The sequence below is a fragment of the Bemisia tabaci genome, chromosome 3 (genome assembly GCF_918797505.1).
Source record: "Bemisia tabaci chromosome 3, PGI_BMITA_v3".
NCBI classification, from domain to species: domain Eukaryota; kingdom Metazoa; phylum Arthropoda; class Insecta; order Hemiptera; family Aleyrodidae; genus Bemisia; species Bemisia tabaci.
This window is the reverse complement of record NC_092795.1, coordinates 2549747-2575382: the sequence shown is the minus strand read 5'-3', so window position 1 is coordinate 2575382 and position 25636 is coordinate 2549747. Positions and strand designations below refer to the sequence as shown.

At 36.0% G+C, this 25636-nt stretch overlaps 2 protein-coding genes across 2 annotated transcripts in view; both read left to right on the top strand.

Moving 5' to 3' along the window:
- LOC109043282 (uncharacterized) overlaps positions 1–10657 on the top strand; it is a 20011-nt gene extending 9354 nt beyond the window's left edge. Inside the window, exons 7-15 of the mRNA XM_019060427.2 lie at positions 1825–2029; positions 2733–2837; positions 3849–4017; positions 4515–4722; positions 5331–5560; positions 6740–6858; positions 7273–7351; positions 8085–8242; positions 9637–10657. Of these exons, the coding sequence (XP_018915972.2) occupies positions 1825–2029; positions 2733–2837; positions 3849–4017; positions 4515–4722; positions 5331–5560; positions 6740–6858; positions 7273–7351; positions 8085–8242; positions 9637–10657 (2294 nt within the window). The remainder of the gene's footprint in view (positions 1–1824; positions 2030–2732; positions 2838–3848; positions 4018–4514; positions 4723–5330; positions 5561–6739; positions 6859–7272; positions 7352–8084; positions 8243–9636) is intronic.
- On the top strand, positions 10519–25636 carry LOC140224179 (uncharacterized). Its single transcript, XM_072297661.1, has 7 exons — positions 10519–12095; positions 13134–13242; positions 14145–14265; positions 14767–14896; positions 17162–17297; positions 18993–19089; positions 22483–25636. Exons 1-7 carry the CDS (start codon positions 10714–10716, stop codon positions 24471–24473), a joined length of 3966 nt encoding a protein of 1321 aa, XP_072153762.1. The 5' UTR covers positions 10519–10713; the 3' UTR covers positions 24474–25636.

The following is a 25636-nucleotide window of genomic DNA, read 5'->3' as shown; positions in this document are numbered from 1 at the left end:
AATGGTAAGAATTCTAAGGCATAGTAAAAACTGTATTTATCATTCAATACAACACAATTAATACAAGGTTGACTTCGCATGGAAATGATAGTACATTAGTTGGCTTATCTATTTTTCTAAACTTTAGATTAAGTTGATGAAGGTAGCAGGTTATCGTCAGCAAGAGCTGTTGATATATTTAGTTTAGAATGGCCTATTTTTAATTCTTCCAGAGGAGCATCATTAGTATTTAATACAAAACTCTCAGGGTTCTCAGTGATACTATGCCACCTCTTATCAAGAATGTTTATGCTAATGTTGTTGCTATTATGGTGATGGAAGAGATAATTTTGGTAAAAGTCGGACAAATATGTGGATGCCAAGTTTATAAGAAAATCTCACAAACCAAAGTGAAAATTGTTTTATGCCTCTGCAGTTTTCAGCTTCGCGCTAGGTTCTCGCAAGAAGGTCAGCACAACGCGCTGATCAAAATTTTGTGGAATTTCTTGTTAATTTTAGAACGTGTACGGAAGTCACAGTAAGTATTCCACAAGAATTGCAAATCTGAAAAATCTAGAAAAATAACAAGTACATCTCAGCCTCCGTGCAATTTGCACCCCTGCTCACCCTGCGCAAAAATGGAGGTTAATAGATTGAAATTTTAATTAACATGGTGCTAATGCTGTCAAGACAAAATTTCACTCTAGCACTGTCAAAGACTATTTTGAAAAGTAAGATTATCCATTTAGGAAGATGCACAAATCAAACCGAAGGACATGGACAAACCAAGAAGCAAGCTCAGAAACTCGGCGATTCAGTTTCTCTCACTGCAAGAGGTGGAACCATCAAAAGTACCACGAATGTTAAGTTGAAGGGGTGAATTACTGATTTAGAGAGTGATAAGTCACTTTGGGACTTTTTCGAAGAGATTTAAAGGAAAGAATTGGAAAATGTTCAACTTTAAAATTGAACGTAAACAATCCGCCATTGTATCAAAGCTAACGCACAAATAAAACAAGCAGGGGGGAAAAAGTACGTAAGTAGATTTTGTTTTATAAGGAAAATTGTGAACAAGTTAGGAAATTCAAAATAGAAATTGAAGCTTTAAGATATAAAGAACTTTAGATAATTAATACAGTTTACTTAGAAACGGAGTTAAAGAAGGCAGATTTAAGGAAACTTGGACAGAATAGGGGATTTTGTAGGAAAGGGTTGGTAAGTTTAGAATTGAATGGACGTATCGATATATTGAACAGCGACTATCGATAGTCTCAAAAAATCCGTGTAAAATACACACTAATACTAAAGCGTGTGCTGAGGGATCTTATGGAAATGCACTCACACATACAAAATATCGCTCAATAGCCATAAAAATCCCCACTTAAACATGGTAAAACACCACTTGCGTTCGATATATATGAAGATTTTTTCGAGATTTTTACATTAATCAAACGGTAGAGTGATAGGAAAGTTATCTCCAGTTGATCACTGGGAGAACAACAGTGGTTCACTCAATTTTCTATCAAAATAATTAACATGTAGGTATATTTGTCTAGTTTGCTAAAAATACATATAAAGTTTCCTTCCGAGTGTAGCTTTTGATGTTAATACATTTTCTTTAAGTTGTATGACTCAATGAGTTAAGAGAGCGCCAATTTACGATTTTGAAACGAAATTCCAGACATCAAACACTTCCGGATCAATGCTGTCTCAAAGGTCTGAGGCATAGGTCTGCTATCAGGGGAGCAGTAAAGGAAAAATATCCTACTAAAAGCTCAGCCTTTTGTTTTCCCATTCAAATTGCTTCTAATTTTCATTCGTGTCCTGTGATCTTTTATGTTACAGTGAAAGTGAAGCAAATGCAAACCTTGGCGTTGCTGGACAATGCGGTTGAGAGTATTTCCATCTGCAGGGACAATCTGAATGAAGAAAATATTCAGGTATTCATGAAGCTGATAGACACTTTCATGGTCGAACATCCGGACACCGTTTTCAAGCATCTTCATCTGTGGATCCTGAGCGATAATTTCTTGTCTATCAAATCTCAAGAGTAAGTATCCAACGCTACTTAGCCGCATCAATAACTTCTAGTAAAATTTTAGCTCTATTACTCTTTAACATTCTGTCAGTCCCACTGGCTGTGTGCTGATTTTTTGGTTACATCATTTTTGCAATCCCTGACATAATCAGGGTGGCAAACGTCAGGGAAAACCTAGAAAAGTTAGATAATTTAAAAAATACGAAAAGCCAAGGAAAATTGAGGGAATTTTTCCATTTGTAGAGGAGACTGCACTTAAGTATCACAATTTGCAAGATTCACTGTAACAATACGTCTGTAGTCTTGTATGAATGCAGCAGCGCAAGGTTTACCTTTCCAACAGGAGTCAAGCAATTTTTTTCTATCTTTTCTTTAAGAATAGAGTCAAGGAAAAGTCAGAAAAATGAATTTTTTGTAGATCTTTAACAAATGGTTTTTGTTGATACAAATTATTGCTAAAAGAACAAACAATCGATCAAAGTTGTTTCCCTATATCTCAATTCCTCTTTTATTTTGACAATTAGTTAGAATTTTTATTCTGATTTATGATATTTATACGCTTTATTCTCAAACTTGATTACTTCCTGTAAACTTTCTTTTAAGACTACGCTTTTCCCTTTCATAAAATTGCTGTGCATGAAGCTGTAGTTCAATAAATTTTTTCCCAAAAATGTTTTTTAATTATTGTATCAACATTTTTTTTCTATAATTGCAGAGATACTCATTATTTGGAGTTAATAATCAAAGGGTATGAAAACAATATGTCAGAATTAGAAGCCATGATTGGACAACTGTTTTACGTTCCATTAAACTTACAGCGGTAAGTTTTCTTCCTTAAACTTTCCTTTTTCTTTGAAGTGAAAAGAAATAAATAATTAGAAATAATAATAAGAATAATAAGAAGAAAATTTTCTTTTGGAAAAATATCGAATGAAAGCTGCGAATCATAACAAGATAATCCTAGTCAAGAGGAGCATACACACAAAGCCAAGGAATTCAGCATCTGCTAAATTTGTATATCATTTGATACGATGCTCCTCACGACCCTTTGAGCACAATGAGCCTTTAAAATTGAACTTTCCAGGTGGCCATGTTCAGAAAAAGAGGGCCGTTAACTGAATTTTTCCGCTTTTTTACTTGTTTTTTTCCATTGGAGATTAGGGACTGTTGCAAAGTATGTGTGAACATGCTACGCGGCATGCTGTTATCTAGAGGAAATTGATTTTATCTGTCTGTCTTATTTTCCTTGTTAGCAAGAAAGCAAAAACCTCTCCTCGATCATAAACTAGATGTTGCGTGTAAAAATACTGGAAATCTCATTTTTCATTTTTTCTGGCTTTCCTCAAAATCAGTACATAGCAAGTTGAATTTTTAAAACTCATTGTGCTCAAAGAATACATATTTTAAACAAAAGTATAAATAATGTCAGACTTTAGCGAGCACTGAATTTTTTGGTATTGTCTGCAAAGTCTTTCGTACTTTTTAGAAGGCTAGTGATCCTGAAGAGGTTCCCAAAAATAATTTCTCATTTTAGATGGAACCAAAATGGCACTTATTATCCTCTTTTTTGACAAAATCTGAAAATTGGATTCTAAAGTTTCCATACTAAATAAGTCATAACCTATTTTATTTTTTACTAGAGTTAGAAACTCTTTATTACAACAGATTTTCAAAATAAGTGGAAACTTCCAGCCTATCAGAGACAGCCATGTCTCTGTTGCTGATAGTAAAAGTTGCAAGCGGCCTTTTTTTAAATTGCAGCTCTTGTATTCTTTTAGTTTTAGTTTTTATTGATGACTTCTTAATCTTTATATCTGTGTTTTGAAATCAGGGACGATCCTTCTAAACGGGATATTTGTTTGTCAAATCTAAGCGAATTATGGTCAGTCATCTGTGACACAATCCATTTTGCTGTTGAACATGAACATGATTCCACGAGTCTATCCTCTGATGCATTGTCTCAATTACTGCTGTTTCCTGTTGAATGTCTTTATGATAAGGTAATATTGCTATTTTTTCAATCCATATCCTAAAACTTATCTCACGTATCTTACTGAATCCTTTTCTACTCACCATGTCTGTTTCAATCAATGGAGTTTTACACCTTCAAATGTTTTTTATGTTAAACGCAGGATAGGTTGTCCGGACCCCACAGCTCAGCCTATGAAGGAGGGTCAGAATTTTCCATTTGTACCTAAGCGTATCAGTTTAATCTTTCTTTTACATCGCATTTTTGTTCTCTAGAGTACATTATACTTTCAAAGTTCAGGATGATGGGCAAATGAAAGATATATCAATAATTGAAGAAAAACATTTTTTAGGGGAGGGGGGGGAGTAAGATATCTTCAGGTAGGTATAAACTTTAATACCTAAGCATTGGGAAAGAAACAATGCTAATATTCTTTTTTAGCAATTTTGTTTTTCTTCTTATAAGTAAAAAAAAAAAGTTAAATATTATTTTGAAAATGAACTAAAAAAATGTACAATTTTATTTCAGTGGTGCTCTCGGATGATGAAGCAGTGGCGATTAATTTGTAACGATTCGATCTCAATATTACCGGCTTCAACAAATACAACTGAATTCGGGAAACAGCTCATTGACAACTTAATCGTCACAGTTGAGAAGCACCCTAAAAGCTTGACATCTGTCGTACTAGTCATGCTAGAAATTTGTGGCATTCTTTTATCATCAATCCTTCTAAAAGGTAAATTCTAGCGTTATTTTGTTCTGTTCTCTTTTTATAATTGACTTGCATCCTAATTGTTTTCAATGGTGTCTTAAAAAATTAAGTCACAGTTTTGAAGAAACACTTTCAAAAAGTAACCTTGAAGTATTTTAATAAAATTTCATCGGTGATACCATTGCACTCAGATTTTACAACAATTTCTACAGCTGTTTACATGTGCCTAATCCATTAAAATTTAACATCAAGCCTCTAAAATCGGGTTTTTAACTCATTGAAATTTATTTTGGACATTGAGACAAACAAGGGAAGAAAATTCTATATTCAAATCATCCTTTGTAAGGAGCTGAAGGAGGAAAGCCAAAAAACCCCAATAGTCATGCATTAACTTCAATAGGGAATCAATTTCTTTACTCCAAAATCCATCAGCACAATTACACTAAGTTCAAGTTTTCATGCCTATCTCAATTATCAACTCTATTTTTACCCGATTTACATATTTTGTAAGAAAGATGCGCAGCAACCAACCTGCGTACATTTTTCTTATTGTTGAGTGTGAAGGATGCAAAAGTGTTCATTCTCCTATGAGATGTTTAAAATGTCTGACTTATTGATTTCACTGTTTACAGGAAGCGTGAAGCAAGCAGTCCCGCTAATGACGTGCATCATAAAATTAATCGAGCAAATTGAATCGGTTCAAAATCGACACAGTATTCTATTGAATGAAGCCTTGCCCAAGATCTCTCTTTGGAGCAACCTGCATGTAGAGTTAAACACCGATTTAATGTCCATGGTTGAAACTATTTTAGCCACATCTGTCATCGGCACCGATAACACTAGTTTAAAACTGAAAAATAAGGTATGTGACAATAATTATATTACAGTCAAGCCCATCTCTAATGCAGAGGCGGATGGAGATTAGCCCATCAGTGCTTAAATCTGCTCCTTCTTTAAGTTGTTATTTGCAGAGAGATAAACTGATTTAGGAGAGAAATAGGTCCAAAATTACCTGAAAAATTGGTTGGTGCTGGGAATTTTCCCAGTTGGCCCGCTGGGAATTTTTGCGGTTTTCCCACCTATCTGTCAGCCCTTGCTATAATGAAATTATAGCAGAGTTTAATAAAGTAATTGAGGGCTTCTTCGGTAAAAGGGCGTATGAGACTTGCAGTGCTGCTAAGATTGTACAATGTTTCATAACATTCACAGCAATCAAACTTTATCCTCAGTCAAATTACTGCCACACAATCGCAAGAAAAAATTTGGAGCAGATTCAGGGAAAAATTCATGGCAGAGTTTTTGGATAGTTAATGTGTAATTAAAGGACTACGTTGCACAATCCTAGCAGGATCGGAAGCCTCATACGCCCTTATCTGAAGAACTCTTCAATATCGAATTCTTGCCTATTCCCTAAAGCATCCTCTAGAAATAAAAAACCCAGTTTTAACAAAGTCACAGAACGGTATGTTCGCTCTGAATGAAGTCTTTGTCAATTGAAAACTGCAATTTTTCCCTAAAAGCATAACGTTAAATGCATTAAAACCTCAGAGTTATCTCAGAGTTTTGTTGACCAAAGAGTCCAATTACATACTCTTTGGCACATGCCTGTTTTCTCTCGGTTCAGTGCATCATGGCTGAGAGGTCCTGTGTAATTTGTATTGTGGATGCTGGCAGCAATGCGATGAGTCAGTGTGACTATAGGGTGACAGGGAGATAATAGTCCTAGAGATTATTCATCCATACTCCACTTGTGTGGTTGGGTGAGCGATGAAAGCAGCTCCTTTGTAGGCGGCGGTTGCCAAATCGCAACCATATCCACAAATAATTCCATCCACATTACTGGCAGAGTGTCAAGATTTTCTCATTGGTGTCGTGAAATTTAAAGGAAGGTTTGGCTACACAAGCAAAATCTTTGATAGTTCAACTTCAAATGGGAACGGTAAATACCGAGTTGTATAATTCGCCTCATTTTGACTCGAGGCAAATGTTGAATTGCCCACAATTGCTCTATTGAAATATGCATGTACCTCTTTTTCTGCAGATTGCAAAAATATCCAGGCAAATTAGGAGTAATATTGTGCAAACAGGAACTAAACCTGCTGCTAAAGAAGTACCATCAACTCCTAAATCAGTTATCAAGAGTACCAGTTTTATGCATCGGTAAGTACTCATCACTGTTAGCTCCAGATTTGAGAAGATGAAGATTTCTCTCATTTTTTAATCAACATATTTGCTCTCTTCTGACCTTTACATTCCCCTAAAATCCCCTTTGAATCCCTTGAATATCATGTATTTTATGCAATTTGAAAGTCTGTTTCTCCCAATTTTTTTTCTATAAATTTACATACTTTCCAAACTATTCAAAGCAAGCTTTTTCTTCTTTTTTTCTCATTGACGTCTCTTTCATATTTCCTCTGATTTCACGAAATCAACTGCTAAATCCTTATTTACACAAAATTCAGCCCCTTTTGGAGCACTCCTCTACTACTTCTTTTCCGCAAACCCTTTGCATTTCCAAGAATAGGGAAAACAGTACAACTTGGAATGCTTTTAACTTCTTTTTGTTTTGTACAGATTGGACAAAGCTATGCGGCAAAAGCAGAATTCTCAGGAAGATCTCAAGAAGTTCCTGACACCGGAGAAATCAAAAAAGGTGTGTATTATTTTCATGATAATTTCAGTTTCCTCATCAACTGCAAAACGTCAGCTGCTTTTATCTTCTCCTGTGCAAAAGAAGGTACTTCAATTACGCTGTTCCAGTATTTCTTACTTACATTCTAGTTGTTCTTAGGAGAATCATCCGATGAATTTTTCTGAAATTCCTAGTGATTTTTTTTTACCATTGTAAGAAAAGACTCAGAAATTTTCAGACTAATTTGTGCGACAGTTCTCTCATGAAAAAATACTGTAAAAATACTCTGTTTGTAAAAATACTGAAATAGCGCAGTCAAGATGTGCCTCAACGTTCGCCAAAAAATACATTGAGCCATTCACCCAAATCAGGCATCAACTCTGTAATCTCTGTGGATTTAAAAATCCTATGTTATAAAGTGGAATTCAAGTGTCATTTCTCTTTCATAATTGTTGAAAAGCGTTTCAGTTTTACATGCCATATAAAACTTTATTCTGACATCGTAATGGTTGATACCATAGTTAATGAGTCCGTAAATAGAAAAATATGCTGAACAGAAGGAGAGAAGAGGACAACAGTGCTGTTACTATATTCATTGAGAGAATTATGAACTCCCAAACCTTGTAGTATAATCATCCTGGATCTAGTAAAGACACCTTTAAGGGCATTTAATCTAATTTTATCCCCAGATAATTCCATGGTATAATTTTTTTTCACACCCTGGATTGTTGTAATCTCGAGTTGCTCCTTTCAGAATCAAGAAGATGATGAATATGTTTACATTGCACCTAAAACTAAGGTAACACCTCTAACCAAACATCAAAAGGAAATGATGAAATCGAGAAGGGTTCTGCCGGCAATGATTAATGGATTTTCCCAGGATACTCAATCGCAGGATTCTCAGGCTTTAGAGTAAGTGGAATATCAAATTTTTTCTATTTTTTAAACTCAAAGTTAATCCGAGACTTGCTATGATTGAATAGATCAAAGTATAATCGTTACACCTACGTTGAGAGTTTTGAAAAGAGACTAATTTGAAGTGGCTTAGGACACCTATTATAGGTCGGTTGAGCATGCCTCAGTTAGTGAAAGAGGAAGAAGGACAAAAGAATAAAATAATAGGAGTTGGAAAAAGAAAGAGAGAGGAACAAGAGAAAGAAGAAAATAAATTATTCTTTTTTTACTCTTCTTTTCCTTCCTCTTCTTGTTCTTTTTATTTTCCTGCCTCTTCTTTCTCCAGTTATTTTATTTTGCTTCCTCTGTGTCCTATACTTCTTCCTTCTCTACTTACCACCTATTTCTTGCTCTAATCATTGCATTAATACCCGGATGATTCAACAATTTGTGGCAAGGGCAGCGGTGGATATTGGAAAAGTCAAATAATTAAAACCACCAGAAAAATACGGATAAAATTTCACTTCTGGCTCTCTCTGTGTGCAAAAAGCATAAGCTGTGCCAATTTTCTATCGTATTTGTAAGAAATAGTCATTTAATCGGAGAAAAGCCACTTATTCATTCAATTTTTGCTCCAAAAACCAGTTTTCATCTTGTCGGCCACCTTACTCATGACCGGAAACTCAATTTTGACTCTGTTGGTCAACTGAAGCGTCAGATAATCGGTGGTCAGGTAATTGAGGTATTAGTTTTTGTACTTTTCCTTCTCTGCTTTCCTTTCTTTATTCTCCTCTTTCTTTTCCTTTTCTTCCTCACTGTTATATCCTTCATCTTCTCGTTCCCTCTGTCCTTCTTTCTCTTCATTTTTCCCCTTTGCTTCTCTTTCTTTGATTTCTAATGCGTCCTTATTTTACATGTGTTAGGAGTTCTAAAATTTGAGTCTGTTTGACCAGGGTTAGTAGTTTTGTGACTCAAGTCAAAAATGTTTGAAAGGTGTTATTTTTCTATTTTCGGGAGACTGTGTATCTGACACTAGTCATCAGTCGAAATGCTCATGTGCGTATGAGATTCTACAAAGGGGAAATGGGGTTTTTATGTATTTTCTTTACTTTGCAATTGGATCAGATTCTGAAAAATTATAGCCTGGATAGAGGATGGAACTAGATTCAGAGTTTGTGCTTTGGTACTTTGCTTTTGTTTCAGCTGTAGCTTTGGTCCTTTAAAAATTATACCAATGTTAAACACTTTATACAGCAGAATACTTCTATTTTATTCTCATCATGAACAATCTGAGAAGGCACAGTTCAGTTAGAGGTAACGCCTTATAATTATTTCAAGTCATGAGAATCTGAAGTTCTAATCTTTTTCAGTTGCATGTGTTTTTTAAAGTAATTACTCTTTCCTTGTTTCAGTGTAATTTTATCTGTTGGTGGAGAAAAACCCGTTAAAAGAACACTGGACTCGACAAAAGAAGACGCCATTGATGAACTTTTAGACGAATTTGAAACAAAGGATGATTCAATATTTGACCGGGTAGCGAATTTAACGGTTATCAAACAAGAACCAAAAATAAGTGGTGAAAATGGGGACACTAATGTCCTTCCATGGTCACCTAATACTCAAAAGACAGCCAAAAGTGAACTTGATATCGGAGAAAAACCTGCAGATAGCTTAGAAACATGTACCCAGGGATCACAAACTACGAATAAAGAATCCTCAACTTTTCATGCTAGTTCTGATAATTTAGATGCTGTTAAAGAAAAGATTTGCTCCAAAATTCTCTCTTTATTAAGAAATGAAAACGAAAAAAATGACGGTAATAATTTAGGAAAGTTTTTCAACATTTTAATCAATGAGCCTCATCCCGCTCTTTATTTATTCCATAAATTAAAAGAAATAACTGGACAAACTGGCGAAAACGAAGCGGAGCTTCAGCTTATTTACAAAGAATTTTCAACTGATGATCTGAAAAATTTATTTAATACTCTTGATGCAGCGGTGAAGAGTGAGTCAGAATCCTCGATCGCAAATGAAACTGAGAATGAAAGCAAATCCAAAGGAATTCAAGCCTCTATAAACTGCATTGCTGAAAGTGTTTTTTCTGATACAACAGCCAGTGACAATACCACTACCAATGTCAGTGACGACAGCAGTTTAAAGGCAGCGATGCAACACTACGAAAACCGAAAAGTGACTCTGAACCACTTGCCAACGGTGCTCCAACAAAAATTACAGAATCTAGAAGTCCTGATAAAAGTGATGAATCAATCTTTGATTCACCTAGAAATCTTCATTGTGATTATGTCCTGTCACCTGCTTTTAGAGCAAGACGTAAGATCAATCCTCCGAAAAGATTTTCGCCATCTAAAAAAGAGGTTTCGAGAACTCCCACCAAAGTATCTCCAAAATTATTACGAAGCAGGAAATCTCTAGGTTTACCAATCACCCAATCTTCCCCTGTAAGAACGAAACCCAGGCGATCATTGAACATGAAAGCACAAGTTTCCAATGATGGTCTTAGTGTTCCTGCGAAAACGTTTAATGCCTCTGATAAGAATAAATTATCTGCGCTCGGAGAAGAAAGCGGGAAAAAAGCGAAAGATAGACCTGATGATGCTGAAAATATTGAGAAAGCTGCTAAATTATTAAGGAAAAAAGCACAACCAGAAGTATCAGAGCCAATGGATGTTGATGAGTCCGAGAATGTCTGTTCTAAAATAAAATCAGGGGAAAAATTAGATTTTTCAGAAGCAGCCACAGTATGTTTGGAAGAAAGCAATATAAAGATGCAGAAACATCAAGTCGATAACAAGCAAGACTCTAGTACTAGAAGCAATAATGAAAATTCCGAAACAAATAAATGTGTAAATAATAAGGAGGAGTTAAACAATGAAACAGGCCGCACACCAAATAAATGTGGATCTGAATCAGTAGAAATGGATACTTTGAATAATTCAGCAGTCAACTTGGATGAATCCCGAGATTTTACCCTGATGCTTATCAAAACACCAAAATCCAATGGGGATATCTCAGTAATGGAAAGCTCTCCAGAAATATTTGATTCTGTCAATTTGAACAATACCTCTGATGAGTTCAAAACGGCAAGTGAAAATGAAAACGAAAACAACAGATTAGGAGAAGAAAGTGAGGAGGACATCAATCAAAAGAGAACTCAGAATAGTGGCTCACGGTTTAAGATAAAAAATTCCATGTTACTGAAAAGCGCGCTGAACAACGGGTTCTCGCCATTGAAACAACATAATGGGCTCAGTTCTGCCTCCAAAGAAAAATCTTTCGTGAGTTTAGATAGTTGGATCACAAGGACGTCCAAGCAGTCAGAGAATAGTGCAAAATCTGCTGAATTCTCTCAAAATTCAGATATTATCGAAAGCTCCCAACCTGATGTTTCTCTCTCCAGCTCCAAGTTTAACAAGAGCGTAAGTGTATCGTCTCCTATCATGACGCAGTTCAACTCGAGTATTTATTGCAGTCCGAGATCAGTAGTTGAAAATGAACCAGGCAGTGGGTCAAAGCCGAAAGTGGCACGAAAACTCATCTTGAACGAACGAGAATCCTCTGGGGCTGATTTGAATGAAAAATCAAAATCTTCAGCAGTCAACAATGAAAATAGCTACGAACCATTAAAAAAATCGGAATCAGATGATTCTGGTAAACTGAGCAGCAACTTCAATCATAAGTTAAGTGATAACACCAAAGTCTTGAGCCCAAGGAATCAGTACCTCGGTCGAACGGCGTTAATGATGAACATGGCCATCGGAGACGACAACAAAGTTGTGCAAACTCCCTCCAGTAAACCGGTGCAAAAAGAAATGTCAGTCACTCCATCACCTCCTAGAACCCCTCAGCATTTGTAAGTATTTTCCCAAATGGACCGAGTTCAACCAAAAGGAACCAAATCACATTAAGACGGAAACGAAAAAAAGGGGTTGGAAGTTGTATTACTCTATTGTATTAGTCAATGTTAGAAGAAAAGTTTGATAAAATCTTTCACATTTAATCGTTTTGTTCTCCAATTTTAATTGTTTGACGAAAGAAAAAGTGTGGCTAGTTAAGCTGAAAACCACTGCTAACCCCTTTTTTTTCCAAAATATGACTTGGTTTTTTTCTGTATATTGCAGCTCATACAATCTTCTTTTTCCCCTTTTTTTATTGTAGAGACTGTGTCTTATCATGTTGTCATGTGACTTCAGAGCGTTCAAATTGTGAATGTCCATGGGAAACAGGGCCGTGGAAGTTAAAATTAATTATTAAGAATTGATTCATCGATTGATAGTCATTTGAGAAGAATGTTGCCCAAACAATTTAGCTTGAAAAATGCTCCAACATGTAAAACATAGGTAGTGATAAAATTTTCAGTCTGTGAAGTGTAGTTTTGGAAAAAATTTATTTATATAGTCTTATTTGCCATGCCCTGTATTAAAAAATAGTGGAATAAAATACAGCTTAAAGTTCTCTCTGGACACCAATAATGAATTTAACTGCCTACAACTTGTTTTCTGTGATATTTCAAGGTATTTTCTGCTGAAGACTAAATTTACCGTTTCCAACCAAACGAGACAAAAATTGCTCTTCCAAAAATGTTCCTTTATCCTCTTAGGTTTTTGATGAGGGACCTATATTTCTGACTAATCTATAAAAGCACCTATCTATGAACAGAAACAAATGACACCTATGTTATTTTGAAAGTGAACCAGAAACAGCAGTTCTTCATTTTTAAATGCAGTCCAGTTAGCACATATATAAAATACTTTTCAACTGATCAGAAAAATCTTACCACATTATTTTTATTAATTCAAGAAATAATAAGGAAGAGTAGAGAATTTTTTTTTCCTCATATGCAAGTATTGCCTGTTTTTAAGTAATTTTTTCTCGCTTTCTAACTCTACAGGAACAGCGTTGGAAAAAAATGGGTAAAAAGGCGATATGTTTCTGATGCTCCCCCAACACCAAGCATCTTGAAGAAAAGTCGGAATGATGAAAATGAATCTCGTCCCAAGGTTTGTAAATATCAAAGTAGTGTGCTTCATGCCATCTTTTTTGCCCAAGTGACTTTCATCAGGTGTAAAACGCCAAAACTGAAAGTTAACAAAACGGATAAAACTGAAAATTGAATTTTAAACGTACCATTTATGAATTTTATCATTGGCGTTTCGCAATACCAGCGAGTGCTATACCTTCCAGAATTGCATGTTTATCAAAATTATATCAGCTGCTAAGAGAGTTGAGGGACATTACTACTACTTCCACTAGTTGCTCAGTTTGAAAGTTAAAAATTCAGTCTTTCGATATCTATATGATTTCAATTTGCCCAGTAAATTTCGTATTTTGCCTGTATAATCGATTTTTTCCTCAAATTCATAGCATTAATTGAGATTGCATCTGGTGGCTACATAATGGTTTTCAACTTAAGAAGTTCTCCTCTTTAATTAAGATAATGTTGACGTGCTTTTCGATTCTTGTTGCTGCCAGGTCCAAAACATCACAATCAACTTTTTTCTGTTTAAATACCTGAGACTTCATGCTTATTGTGTCCAGCTTTACCATTATTTGTTATGTTGCCAATAGTTCTGTTTTTGAACTTGTGAAATAGATAGTATCCAGTTACACTGAAGTATTTTTGTAAACTTAACAATTTTCTTCCAAGTTCCTTTTTTTTCAGAAAAATATTATCATCTTCTTTCCTTCAAATGTGAATGGATATTTTTTTTTTTTGTATCAGTGGCTCCAACCTCCCCTCCCCCCCCCCCCTGAGTGCGTTACATAATACCTGAATGGCCCCTAAAGGCTATTAAAATTACCTCTTTTTATCTTGCTTCATCCTAATGAAGTTCAGTTCAGTATTGGATGCAGTGATTGGAAGTTTGACATTTTTTTGCATTTTCTGCTTCTTATTTTTCAGGGCAAACTGGTCAGTTTCTCGGATCCACCTATGATAGAAGTACTTGAATTTTCTGCTAGTGATCCACAGAAAGACACAGTGTATGGTCTTGACATAGCTGGTCTTACAGAAAATACCCAAGGTCAGTTGTTTTCCTATTTTTTTGCTCAGCTTATGCTTCTCTCTCATTTTGTCTCCCCAATCTGTTACATTTTTCTGTTCCTTTCTTTTGATGTTCTTCAAATGCTCTTCATCGATTGGCTTTTCAATAATGTGATAATATCATTTCGCATCTGATTAGGAGCAATTGGTTTTGATACCTGTCCTCAACGATTTAGACCGAAATAACATATTTTGATTAGGATAGATGTGGGAGAGCAGAAACAAAAATAAAAATAAAAACCGAATCAACTGTATGAAAGATCAAAAGAGTTTATTCCTAAAATTTTGAAAAATATACTCTAAAGAAACATGCTAGTACTTGGAATAAAAACGCTAGAAGAACTGAAGTTGTGTTCTGCATGCATTCGATTTTTATTATATAATTTGTTTTCACTTTGAATAATGCTTTTATTACATCTCATAATGATATGTATCTAATGGTTGTTTGTATTAAGGCGATAAGTTAATTACTGTTTTGCAGATGACATCAGCACCCAGGGCTCCATACCTGAAATGCCTGAAGTGAGTAGCACAAAAACGTGCTATCCTAACCTGTCACTATGCAGGGATCCCATTAATGGTATAGTTCCTCTCCTGGTCGAACCAAAATGGTAAGCATGGATTTTGAAGTTTTCCTCCTCCAAGTTTGATTTTATTGAAACTCACCTCTTTATTTTCCTCCACAAAGAAGCACGTATTTAATAGAGTCCATCACTCAACAAAGCTCATAAGTCTTGAGAAAAAAAACCTTCGAAACTTACTATCCGGTTTTATGCAGTACACTCAGCTGTTAAGTCAACGAATGCGGTCTAAGAATTCAGTACCGGACAATTATTACTCAATCCTAATTCAATCAAATTGGTAAGTGATAGGTCCAAGGTACACTCTACTACAGGTATGGACAAATATCGATTGACGTCGCAAGTTGTACCGTCTTTGCCGTGCAGTTCAAAATGAGGTATTGGCAGATCTGGTAGCTTCAATAAGCTATCAGATGAATTTAAAAAATTGATAAAACTCAAAATAACGAAAAACTTAACTAAGAACCCAAAAAAATAAGACGAAATTGACAAGACCCACTCTTAGAACCAAAATTAAATAAGTTTTCAATATGGCGTTGCAGTCATACAATGAGAAGCTGTCAAATCTACGCGTTTTGACGACCTTCTAAAATTCCATCTGTCCATACCTGTAGTAGAGTGTACCTTGTGGTAGGTCAGTGATTTGAAGGACATTGAAAGTCCTCTTAAAAACTACGAAAGAAGCTAGTACAGAAGACATTTTTTTTCATCATTCTGTCAAAGAGGAGTTGTTTTTATAATGTCAGCAGTACCTAATTTCAAAATGTGCAGCTTGTCATTCTAAGCAGGTAAATTCAGGTATCAAGGTTTTAACCTTTCACTAAAATAACAAAAGCAAAATTCAATCAGCGAAAAATTGCAATTAGCACAAAATAAATTTCAAAAGCAAATTAAAAATGAGATGAGTGTTTAATTTGAGTTAAGTGTTAATGAGATAAGTGTTACTTTGTTTTCTTTGGTGAATGGGAAGTTTGAATGAACCCAACAGAAAACATTAATTTCTCACTCGTAAGTTAAAATTGGACATTTTCAATATGTCCATCGCCATGTCCATCGCCGTATGTGCAGGGCGGCAAGCGTCAGGGAAAACCAGAAAAAGTCAGAGGATTTTGTGGCCGGTCAGGGAATTTTCGCGTATGAACAATACCGTGATGAGCCATACCTCGCTACGCCGCGATCATTCCGCGACAGTGTGATGATTGGCCGTTTCTGTCCAATTCCGCTTGTTACTGTGGATTCAGCACGCCCATCCTCCCCCCGTTGTCTTTCTCTGTTTAATTTACTTAATTTGAACTGAATTTAATCATGTATTTTCGTTCAAGTATGTATTTTTGCACATACTGATTAATACAACTTCTTGATCTGAACCTTTAACTCAATTTGTTCCTTTTTAATTCCATAAATGTCATGAATTTCGTTCGAACTCAGTATGACTGTCCCATTTTTCTTCCCACTATACGTAAAGCAATTTTCCCTATTCAAGAAAATTAATTACTTCTTAGACCAAAGTTTACTTCCACGATTCCTGAGTTCCTGAATTCCTCCTTTATTTTAAACGATGAAAGGAGAATGATTCAATATTTCCCTTTTCTTCCTTCATCATTTAGCCTTAAAGACTTCACAGGAATAGACTCAGTTGGCTTTGAATTTTTACTTTATTCACTTATTTTACTCTAATTTGCAGTGATTATGAAGTGGTTGCCTCATTTTTATTGAAACGGATCAAGATTTGTATTTCATGCTCAATTGCAATTACTTACCAAAAAAAACCTTTTCGAAACACTGAAACCATTCAGCAAACAAATATTGTTTTCCGTGAATAAAATGTGTTTGAATTGATGGTTTGCGATAATTACCAAGGGTCAGGGAATTCCATCAGTAAGTCAGGGAAAAGTCAGGGAATTTTGAAATGGATCTTGACTTGCCACCCTGATGTGTAATTGTCAAAACAGCCTAAATTATTAGTATTTTGTGTGAAAATTGTCAATATTGCAGACGTGTCGTGCTGGCTTCACTCCTCCTCTCCATCATTCGATGATAACAGATCACCAAAATAATCCCAGAGAATTGCACAAGGAAAAGTTCAAAACAACGCAAATAAGTACTTATTGGCGTGTAAATATTTGATATTGCTGATGTCCGCAATATTGACAGTGTACAGCGCAAAGAATAATTTTATAGGTAGGTAATTTTGATGAAACAATGTGTATCGCAAAGCTTGATTTTTGACTCTTTCTAGTGGTTCATTGAATTGTGAATTTCCATTGAAATTGTGGACATTGTCTTCTTTTCCAGGCATTCCACTTTGAATGAAAAGTTCGAGAGTAGAAACATAATGACAATTGGGTGTCTGGCATCTTTGACCGAGTTACAAGCATGTCAGTTACCAGTTGGAGAACCTCGGCTTTTTAGAATCAAGAATGCTCTCAAAGTAAGTCATCCTCTTCTCTCTTTTTTTTCTTTTTTTTTTCTTTGAAGCAGAAACCAATAAAATGGCTACGGCTGTAAATTTGTTTTCTGTGAAGCATAAAATGATTTTATAAAAACGGGTTTATGCTTCTGACAAAGAATGAAGTCGGTTCTTATTTTCTAATGTTTGCTTCTTAGAATCACTCTCTGGACCACTACCCAAATGCCTAAGCAGAAAATGATGATATAAATTAAACTGCGTTATCCTTCTGATGAAGAATGAAGTCAGTTCTTATTTTCTGATGTCTGCTTCTTGAAATCCCTCTCTCGACTACTACCAAAATGTCAGTCAGTTTAATTTACTCAGGTAAAAAGTGAAGTTTCAGAGGAAGTGTTTTTACCATCTCATTTCTTTTGCTGGAAGAGGCAGTACTGTCAAAAAAAATTATCTTTTGCCTCAGAGACTGACAGATCGAGGATTGAACTGTAATGTAAGTAGTCTCACAGCAAGACAAAAGTCAGCTAGCCACAATTAAACGGGAAGGACCTTCCACTGGGACGGCAGTGATCTTAGTAGAGGTAGGATTAAAATTCCCTAATCAGCTTGCCTGCAAATTTAAGGGGGGTGGGAGGATTCCATTAAAGAAGGTTAGCCTTTAAAATCGAATGTTTTATCAAAGTGCGCCAATCTTGCAAAATTGCAAAATAGCATTGTTCAGCAGTCGTATACACGCATCATCAATTGAGGAAAGTTTGGTGATCAAAGTGCGAGCTCCTGTTTTCTTGTCTTGCGCTAGCTTGGAAGATTTAATGGTACGTCAACTCCTTTCACGTATGAGTGTAGTCTGGATTTCATGCGAGTATGGGTTATGGAAGTTAAAGCTAAAAACAAAAATTAGACGTTAGTCAATTTCTAAGTTACTTTATTTGTAAAGAAAAGTTAATTTACACCTAGTAGGTGAAAAAAAAAAAAAAAACTCCTTTCAGAACAAAAGGCTATGCATCTTCGATCCAGCGACTGCACCTTTTCTCCCCATGACAACTTGTGTTAAATTGTCAAAAAATGCACTTTCTAGACCCAACTTTTTCGTGATTGGCACACCAAAAGTTCGATTTTAAAAGTTCATCTTGCTCATAAGGTTGTAAGGAATATCATACCAAAAATCTAAAAATGTAGCCGGCGCCAAATTTCTTGGTATTGTATGCAGGTTCCTTTGGTCCATATTTTGATTTAAAATTAATGCTGATCTCAATAAGAGCAAAGTAACACTTAATTTCAATCTTGTATTTTTCTTTCTATTTTACTATGAAAATAAGTATTTGTATTATCAAAAAGGCTCATAAAGGAGGATTATTCAATTCACAAAAATATATTATCCCCAAACTTCTTGACCGTTAAAGGGATCCTGGGTGGGGATGGGAAACACAGATTAAGCTTGACTAAAATTATGAAAAACTATTAAAACTCACTTGCACTTACAATACATAAAATCGAACCGATTTAGAAGACTTCCCTTCATTACTCAGCAAACACAGACTCCTCTGACTTGAGTCAGTGTTCGCTGAAGATGAAGAGAAGCCTTCAAAACCGGTCCGATTTTATTTATCTCATGTGCAAGTGAGTTTCAATAGTTTTCAATAATTTCAGTCTTTTTAGCATCTTGTGCAGTCCGTTTTACGTGTTTATTGTAGAGATTAATCTTTCTTTTTCTTCCAGGAGTACCATCGAAGTCTGCAAGAAAAAAGGAAAGAAGCAGAAGAGCAAAGAAAGTACGAAAGATCAAAGTTCATGTGCAAATTCTTGATGCCCGCAGGTAAAGTATTTGATTCATCAACACTCTTCTTTCTCATTTTAAAAACCTCCCTGAGTAGTAGAAATTACAATCCAGCAGATCCCTGGCAAAGTAAAACAAGCTGGCATCTCCGGCCCTCGGGTGCAGGATAAGGAAGCGATTCAATGTTCCCTCGAATAGTTTATCTATTAAATTTAATCGACCGGTGGCAAGTTGAAATATGGCAATGCTGTGAAAGCAAAAATTAATACATCTTAAATCAGCTGAGTTCTTTTTCGATTTTTCATAATTTCAAAATCGAGTAATCGAGTAATCGACTTACAAAACTTTGAACACGCGTAAAAACTATTTCTTCATTAATAATTAATTACCCATAAGTTAAATGAGATGTGCTTGAAATGAGCTCGGATTTTGGAAAATTGCTCATTTGAACTGTTCTCTCGTCCGGAAGTATTTCAACAAAAATGGCTCACTTGAAGTATGCCATAGATCTAGATATTTTTTCCTTGATCAAACGGGTGAACCATAGATCTTTAGAGTAGAGAATTGATGGGAAGAAGCAATCATACTTGCGCATTGAATCGCTTAAAACTAGTAAAGCATGATGAAACTCAATTAATTGTATCCTGAAACAGTAGCTTGTCAGAAGTGTGTAACCCTAATGGAAGTTCGTTTTTGCTGATGCAGTGAAAATTTATTTTCTTAACTCAAGTTTGACAGAAACAGATTGCAAAACTCCTAACTTATTGATGACTAACAAGGGGAACTTCCCAAGCTGCCGCCTCCGATCGGGCTGAAAAAATTCATTCGAACTCTTTGGATGAATTTATTTGACCCGTATTTTTTTGTTTTTTCCAACGCCCCCTAGAAACCCCCCAAAAAAATTCCGGAAAGTCTTGCTTTGAGCGCTCGAGTGTATATACGTAGTATAGCAACCATTTCTTATCAGTCGGCGGTGGCTCTACGGTAGCGCGCTTGACCGGTGTCACAGCGGTCCCGGGTTCGAATCCCGGGCGCCGCGCCTATTTTTTACGACCGAATTTTATATTCTCACACATTTTCACATCGAATCCCATTTAATACAGTGGAACTTAAAACATCAATTAATTTACAACCATCATCAAACACAAATTGATCTACGATCAATAACTTCTTCAATTTGAAGTATAGATTTTTTTTGGGAGGGGGGGGATACGCGCGCGATTATCTCGCCAATCACTGTACTTTTACATTAGCCGACGACCCGCTCCGCCCCCTCACATCAACATATTTCTCCCGAGATAATCGCGCGCGTATCTCCCCCCCCCCCTCCCAAAAAAAATCTATACTTCAAATTGAAGAAGTTATTGATCGTAGATCAATTTGTGTTTGATGATGGTTGTAAATTAATTGATGTTTTAAGTTCCACTGTATTAAATGGGATTCGATGTGAAAATGTGTGAGAATATAAAATTCGGTCGTAAAAAATAGGCGCGGCGCCCGGGATTCGAACCCGGGACCGCTGTGACACCGGTCAAGCGCGCTACCGTAGAGCCACCGCCGACTGATAAGAAATAGTTGCTATACTACGTATATACACTCGAGCGCTCAAAGCAAGACTTTCCGGAATTTTTTTGGGGGGTTTCTAGGGGGCGTTGGAAAAAACAAAAAAATACGGGTCAAATAAATTCATCCAAAGAGTTCGTATGAATTTTTTCAGCCCGATCGGAGGCGGCAGCTTGGGAAGTTCCCCTTTTAAGTATGGAAAATGTGTAGCTTGATTGCAAAGTTTGAAAATCTCTGATCAGGTTATACGAGGGTCGTTCAGAAAGTAAGTTTACCTGTTCAATATCTCCTAAATTAAGATAGGTAGAGAAAATCTGTAAAACGTGTTAAAAAGCCACTAAGTACTCTGGGCTCTCTAACGCGCTATAGATTTTTAAATTTGGCTTGATAGAACTCTAGAAAAAAGGTTTTTTCTGAACCCACCTCCTCTCCGCACGGGTCCAAAGTTTTATGGAGCTTCATTTGCAAGTGAGCCGCTGTGTCTATCTCTCATGGCCAAAAGTGGCTTAGAGGTGGTTGAAAGACATGTAAAACATAAGTAAGGACATTTTTCAAGGAGGAAGTAGCAGGATTAGCCGTGTTTACTTCAAAATCAGTTGCATGTGAGCGAAAGTTTACAAAATTGTCTACGTTAATTCTCACTAGCTAACTGAATCCTTCATAAGAATTCAAGTTATCCTGCCCGTTCTCAAAGAAATTTCGTCAAAGATGCATGATTTGGAAAAATATGCAGCTTTTACAACTCTTTTACCATAAATAAACCTGAATTTTGTGCAGCTAGGGTCTCCTTTCTTGGCAAGAGAATGAATAATAGAGCTCAATTCACACCGAAACCAGATTCAGCGATATAACTCCTCGAGTTGACTAAACATTTCCAAGCATTTAGTTGTAGCTTAATATTTCCATGTACTGCAGTCCAAACCCACCAATAATCAAAGTAAACACGGTCAATCCTGCTATTTCCTTGTTGGAAAATGTCCTTACTTATGTTTTACGTGTATTTGAACCACCTCTAAGCCACTTTTTGGTCATGAGAGATAGACACAGCAGCTCACTTGCAAATGAAGCTCCGTGAAATTTTGGACCTGTGCAGAGAGGAGGTGGGTTCAGAAAAACCCACTTTTCCAGAGTTCTATCAAGTCAAATTTAAAAATCTGTAGCATGTTAGAGAGTCCAGAGTAGTGGCTTTTACACGCTTTCTACAGATATTCTCTACCTATCTTAGTTTAGGAGATATTGAACAAGTAAACCTACTTTCTGGATGACCCTCGTATTTAATGCAAGAGAAACTAATCAAAATGTTCTCTCGCAATTTTGTGCCTTTTTTTTTTTTTTTTTGAAAGAGTGAGGACAATTCATAGAAAATTTCAATGAGAATTGTCAGTTAGTTTTTCTTTAAAAACAAAACATGAACAGAGACGAACAGTGTTACAAACTGAACCACTCATTTTTCGACTTTAGCCGTCGATGTGTCAAATACGACAGCACCAGAGATGGGGAAGCCAAGAGGAAAATGAAAGGAGAGAAGAGGAGGAAGAAGAAACAAGAATGAAAAAAAAAGCACACCTTGAAAAAACGGTCCAACTATCCAGATTGTGAAAGTTAGTTTGATCTGTAATATATTTGACTCGTGTAGACTTTAGTTTCCAACAAACAGGAGATTTTAATAAAGGGAGATAAAAGTCGCCAGTTCTCTCTTTTAAGTTGTATTCAAGACCATGTACGTGGACTTAAAATTTAGAGAAGGGAGAATTTATTGAACTGCTTGATCGCTAACTCTGCCTTATGGTTCACCGAGAACTTTTCGAATATTAAAGTCCAAGAAGCATGCTTGTAGAATTGATTTAATTTATTTTTTAAAAATTTCAGGTATAGATAAAGCTATCAAGGAGAAAGATGAGCCACCCAAACAAGAGGAGAAAATAGTCACCGCTGTCAGCGAAGGACCAGAGGAAAATGATGTCATAGCCTCATCCATCAACATAGACTCTGGTATCGATGACAGTATTTGCGAGACTGAAATTGTAAAACCAGTCTTTTCAGTTGATGTCGTGCCAACATCTCAGACTGATATAACTAATGGAGTAAATGATTTTGGTGTCACGGATGTATCTCCATCTGAAAACGAGATTTCTTGCTCATTGAAAAATAACACAAATCAAGACCCAGAAGTTGAAGAAAGTCCTCCGTCTCTGAACAGTATTGTAAAAGAGCTAAAATCTGTCATTCAACAGTCCAAAACTGGGAAAGATGCCTCAGTCTCCTCTCATGAATCTCGCACAAATAATAGTGATGGTATGACCGTTGCTGCTTTAGACAATGTTGAGAAGTACGAGTCTTTAAGTAACAAAGAAGACATTGTTGAAACTACCGAGGTTGTGGAAGATAGTAATCAGATCAGTGTGGTTTCTTTAAATAAGACCAATGAAGAAGAAAACAGTACAGTAAAATCTGCAAGATCAAGTGAAGCAGTCTTGAAAGAATTAGTAGCAAACGAAAAAATTGAAGAATCTCAACCAATTTTTGAAGAGAAGGTATGTGATGAAACCTCCACCAAGTCAGGCCTCACTCAAGTCACTATTAAATCTAGGAAAAAACGACTGAGTAGAACTGTAATTGACAAAGACAAGGTATCTTCTGATAATGTTGAGGAGTCTGGACAAGGTATAGACTCTAAAAATTCAGAGGTAGTGACAAAAAGTGATAATAAAGAATTACATCCGATCTTAAAGATCAGGTCAGATAGAGAAATAAATCTTATCAAAATGTCTAATAACACAATTAAACTCAAGACAAAACAACTGAGTTCAACTGTGTCTGACAAAGACAAAGTATCTCGTGATAGTGTAGAAGAGTCTGGAGAAGGTAAAGGCCCAGAAGATTCCGAGGTGGTGATGGAAAATAATGATAATGAGATACATTCTGTTGCAGAGATCAAGTCTGACAGAGAATTAGATCCTGTTGAAAAGACCGAGTTCAATGATACGGTAAGAGAAAATCATATCGCTTCTCAGGAGGCAACATCTCAAAAGGCAATACTCTCTTGTAGCTCAGACAAAAGTGAAATTAATGGAAAAGATAACCATGAACAAAGTGATCTCAGACCTGTTGAAAATACAAAATTTGAGTTGGAAGATGACTGCTTCGACAAAATGTTGAAATGTGAACAGCCAAGTGATAACATATCTGGTGTCGCCTCGCAATCGCCAGTCAAAGAAAGTAGTCAGAACAGTGAGAGCATTGTCCAAGCAAGTCCAGTTCCAAAATCTGGAAAGAGTAATGTCCGATCGCTAAGAAAGAGAAAAGCGGCCATGGATCATGACATGCCAAAAAGTAAAGTTTTGAGATCCACTGGCTCAAAGAAGTTTAACAAAGTGCCTGTGCAGGAAAGTGAACGACCTGCCTCAGTAGATGATGGTGAAAGCAATAAAATCGAGTCCACCAATTCTAGCAACATTTTTGAAAAGCCTCCCGAAGAGAAGAAATCAGTTCTCATGCCTCTAGAAAAAGACTCTCCTTTATCCACCACACCTAACAATATTGAGATACCCGTTGAATGCTGTGATGAAACAAGCTTAATTCAAGCATCCACTGTTAAAAGTGATCTTAATACTGTTGCATCAGGTAGTAACACCGTTGAAAGTGAACTGAGTGGATTTAAGAAATTGGGAAATTTGTACACTGTTAGCACTGAGACAAAGAAAGAGTTAGTGAAAATTTTCTTCCGTGATGAAGACGCCTCTGCCGCTGTGAGCCTCCTGAAGGACGCTGTTCTTGATCGTTTAGATGTCAAGCGTGAACTGTTCAACTATCTATTGAATGACGAAGAACTAGGCGTCAAGTTTTGCGTTAAATTCTAAATTTAGGCTAATTATCACTTTTGATCTCTCTTAAAGGTAGCATTATTGTCATACCTTGCTCTGTTGCTTCTGCGCATTCTACACCCTGAGTTATTGTTCCTCTAGTTTTTAACTTCTCTGATTCACAAAAATTGCACAGATTTGACCAGTGTAAGCCTAACTACATTTCTGCCGGGTTATGGGAGAACGCTGTACGAGCACTCTGCTGTTGCCAAATTTCCCCAGACAAAACATTTATTTTTGTGGAAAGTTACGCCTATTTTTGGTTAAAATTTTGAGTTGTTCAAAATTAAATTGTGAACAAAATTGTCTTAAGAGTTGCAGGAAAAGTATTCGATATTTTGTCAGTAAATTCAGGTTTTATTGAAGGAAATATGGCAACATCTGAAGACTATGGCAATCTTCTCTAGCATGGCAGATTTCATGTTTCCGATTTCCCCTAACATCTCATTCTTTTAACAGGAAAACTTAACAACCCAATACCTAGACTTTCTTTAAATTTTTCCTAGATGGTGAAAAATATTCTCGTAAAGTTTTTAGTTTTCTTTTGAAAAAGGAAAACATGAGAGAAAATGAGGCAACATCAGTGGGCTGATTATTGAAATTGAAAGACATAGCGGTAAGCACAGAGAAAATGGAAGGATCCTATTGCTTGAAATGGGTGGTTCTCATAGATAAATGAAGAAAATGATGGACTAACTATAGGGTCTCCGATGGGTTGCTGTTAGTTGGTCCGTTATTTTCCTCCTTTGTCCATTACAAGCACCCGCTTCAACCTAGGATGCCTTTGTTTCTTTTATTGTCTACAGATTTGTCTATCAATTTCAATGATCAGCCCCCAGATGCAGTTAGGCCTAATTTAGTTAGTGTCATCCAAATGATCCATCCCTGTGTTCAAATGTTCACTCCGCATGAGTTTTTTTTCCAGGATTTTCAGTTGTAAATTCGTTGTACAGTGTAGTGTAAAAAGTTAAAAAAAATCTCCCGGTTAAAATGTGATTATTTTTTTGTAATTAACCTTAGTTGTATCCTGTTTTTTAAATTGCCTTAGAATTTCGATTTTCTATTTTGATGTTTACCTTTTAAATTATTATTGCTTGTGATAAGGTTAAGTTAAAACATAATTTTTAATGAAAGAATATAAATTGAAATGCTTGAACCCA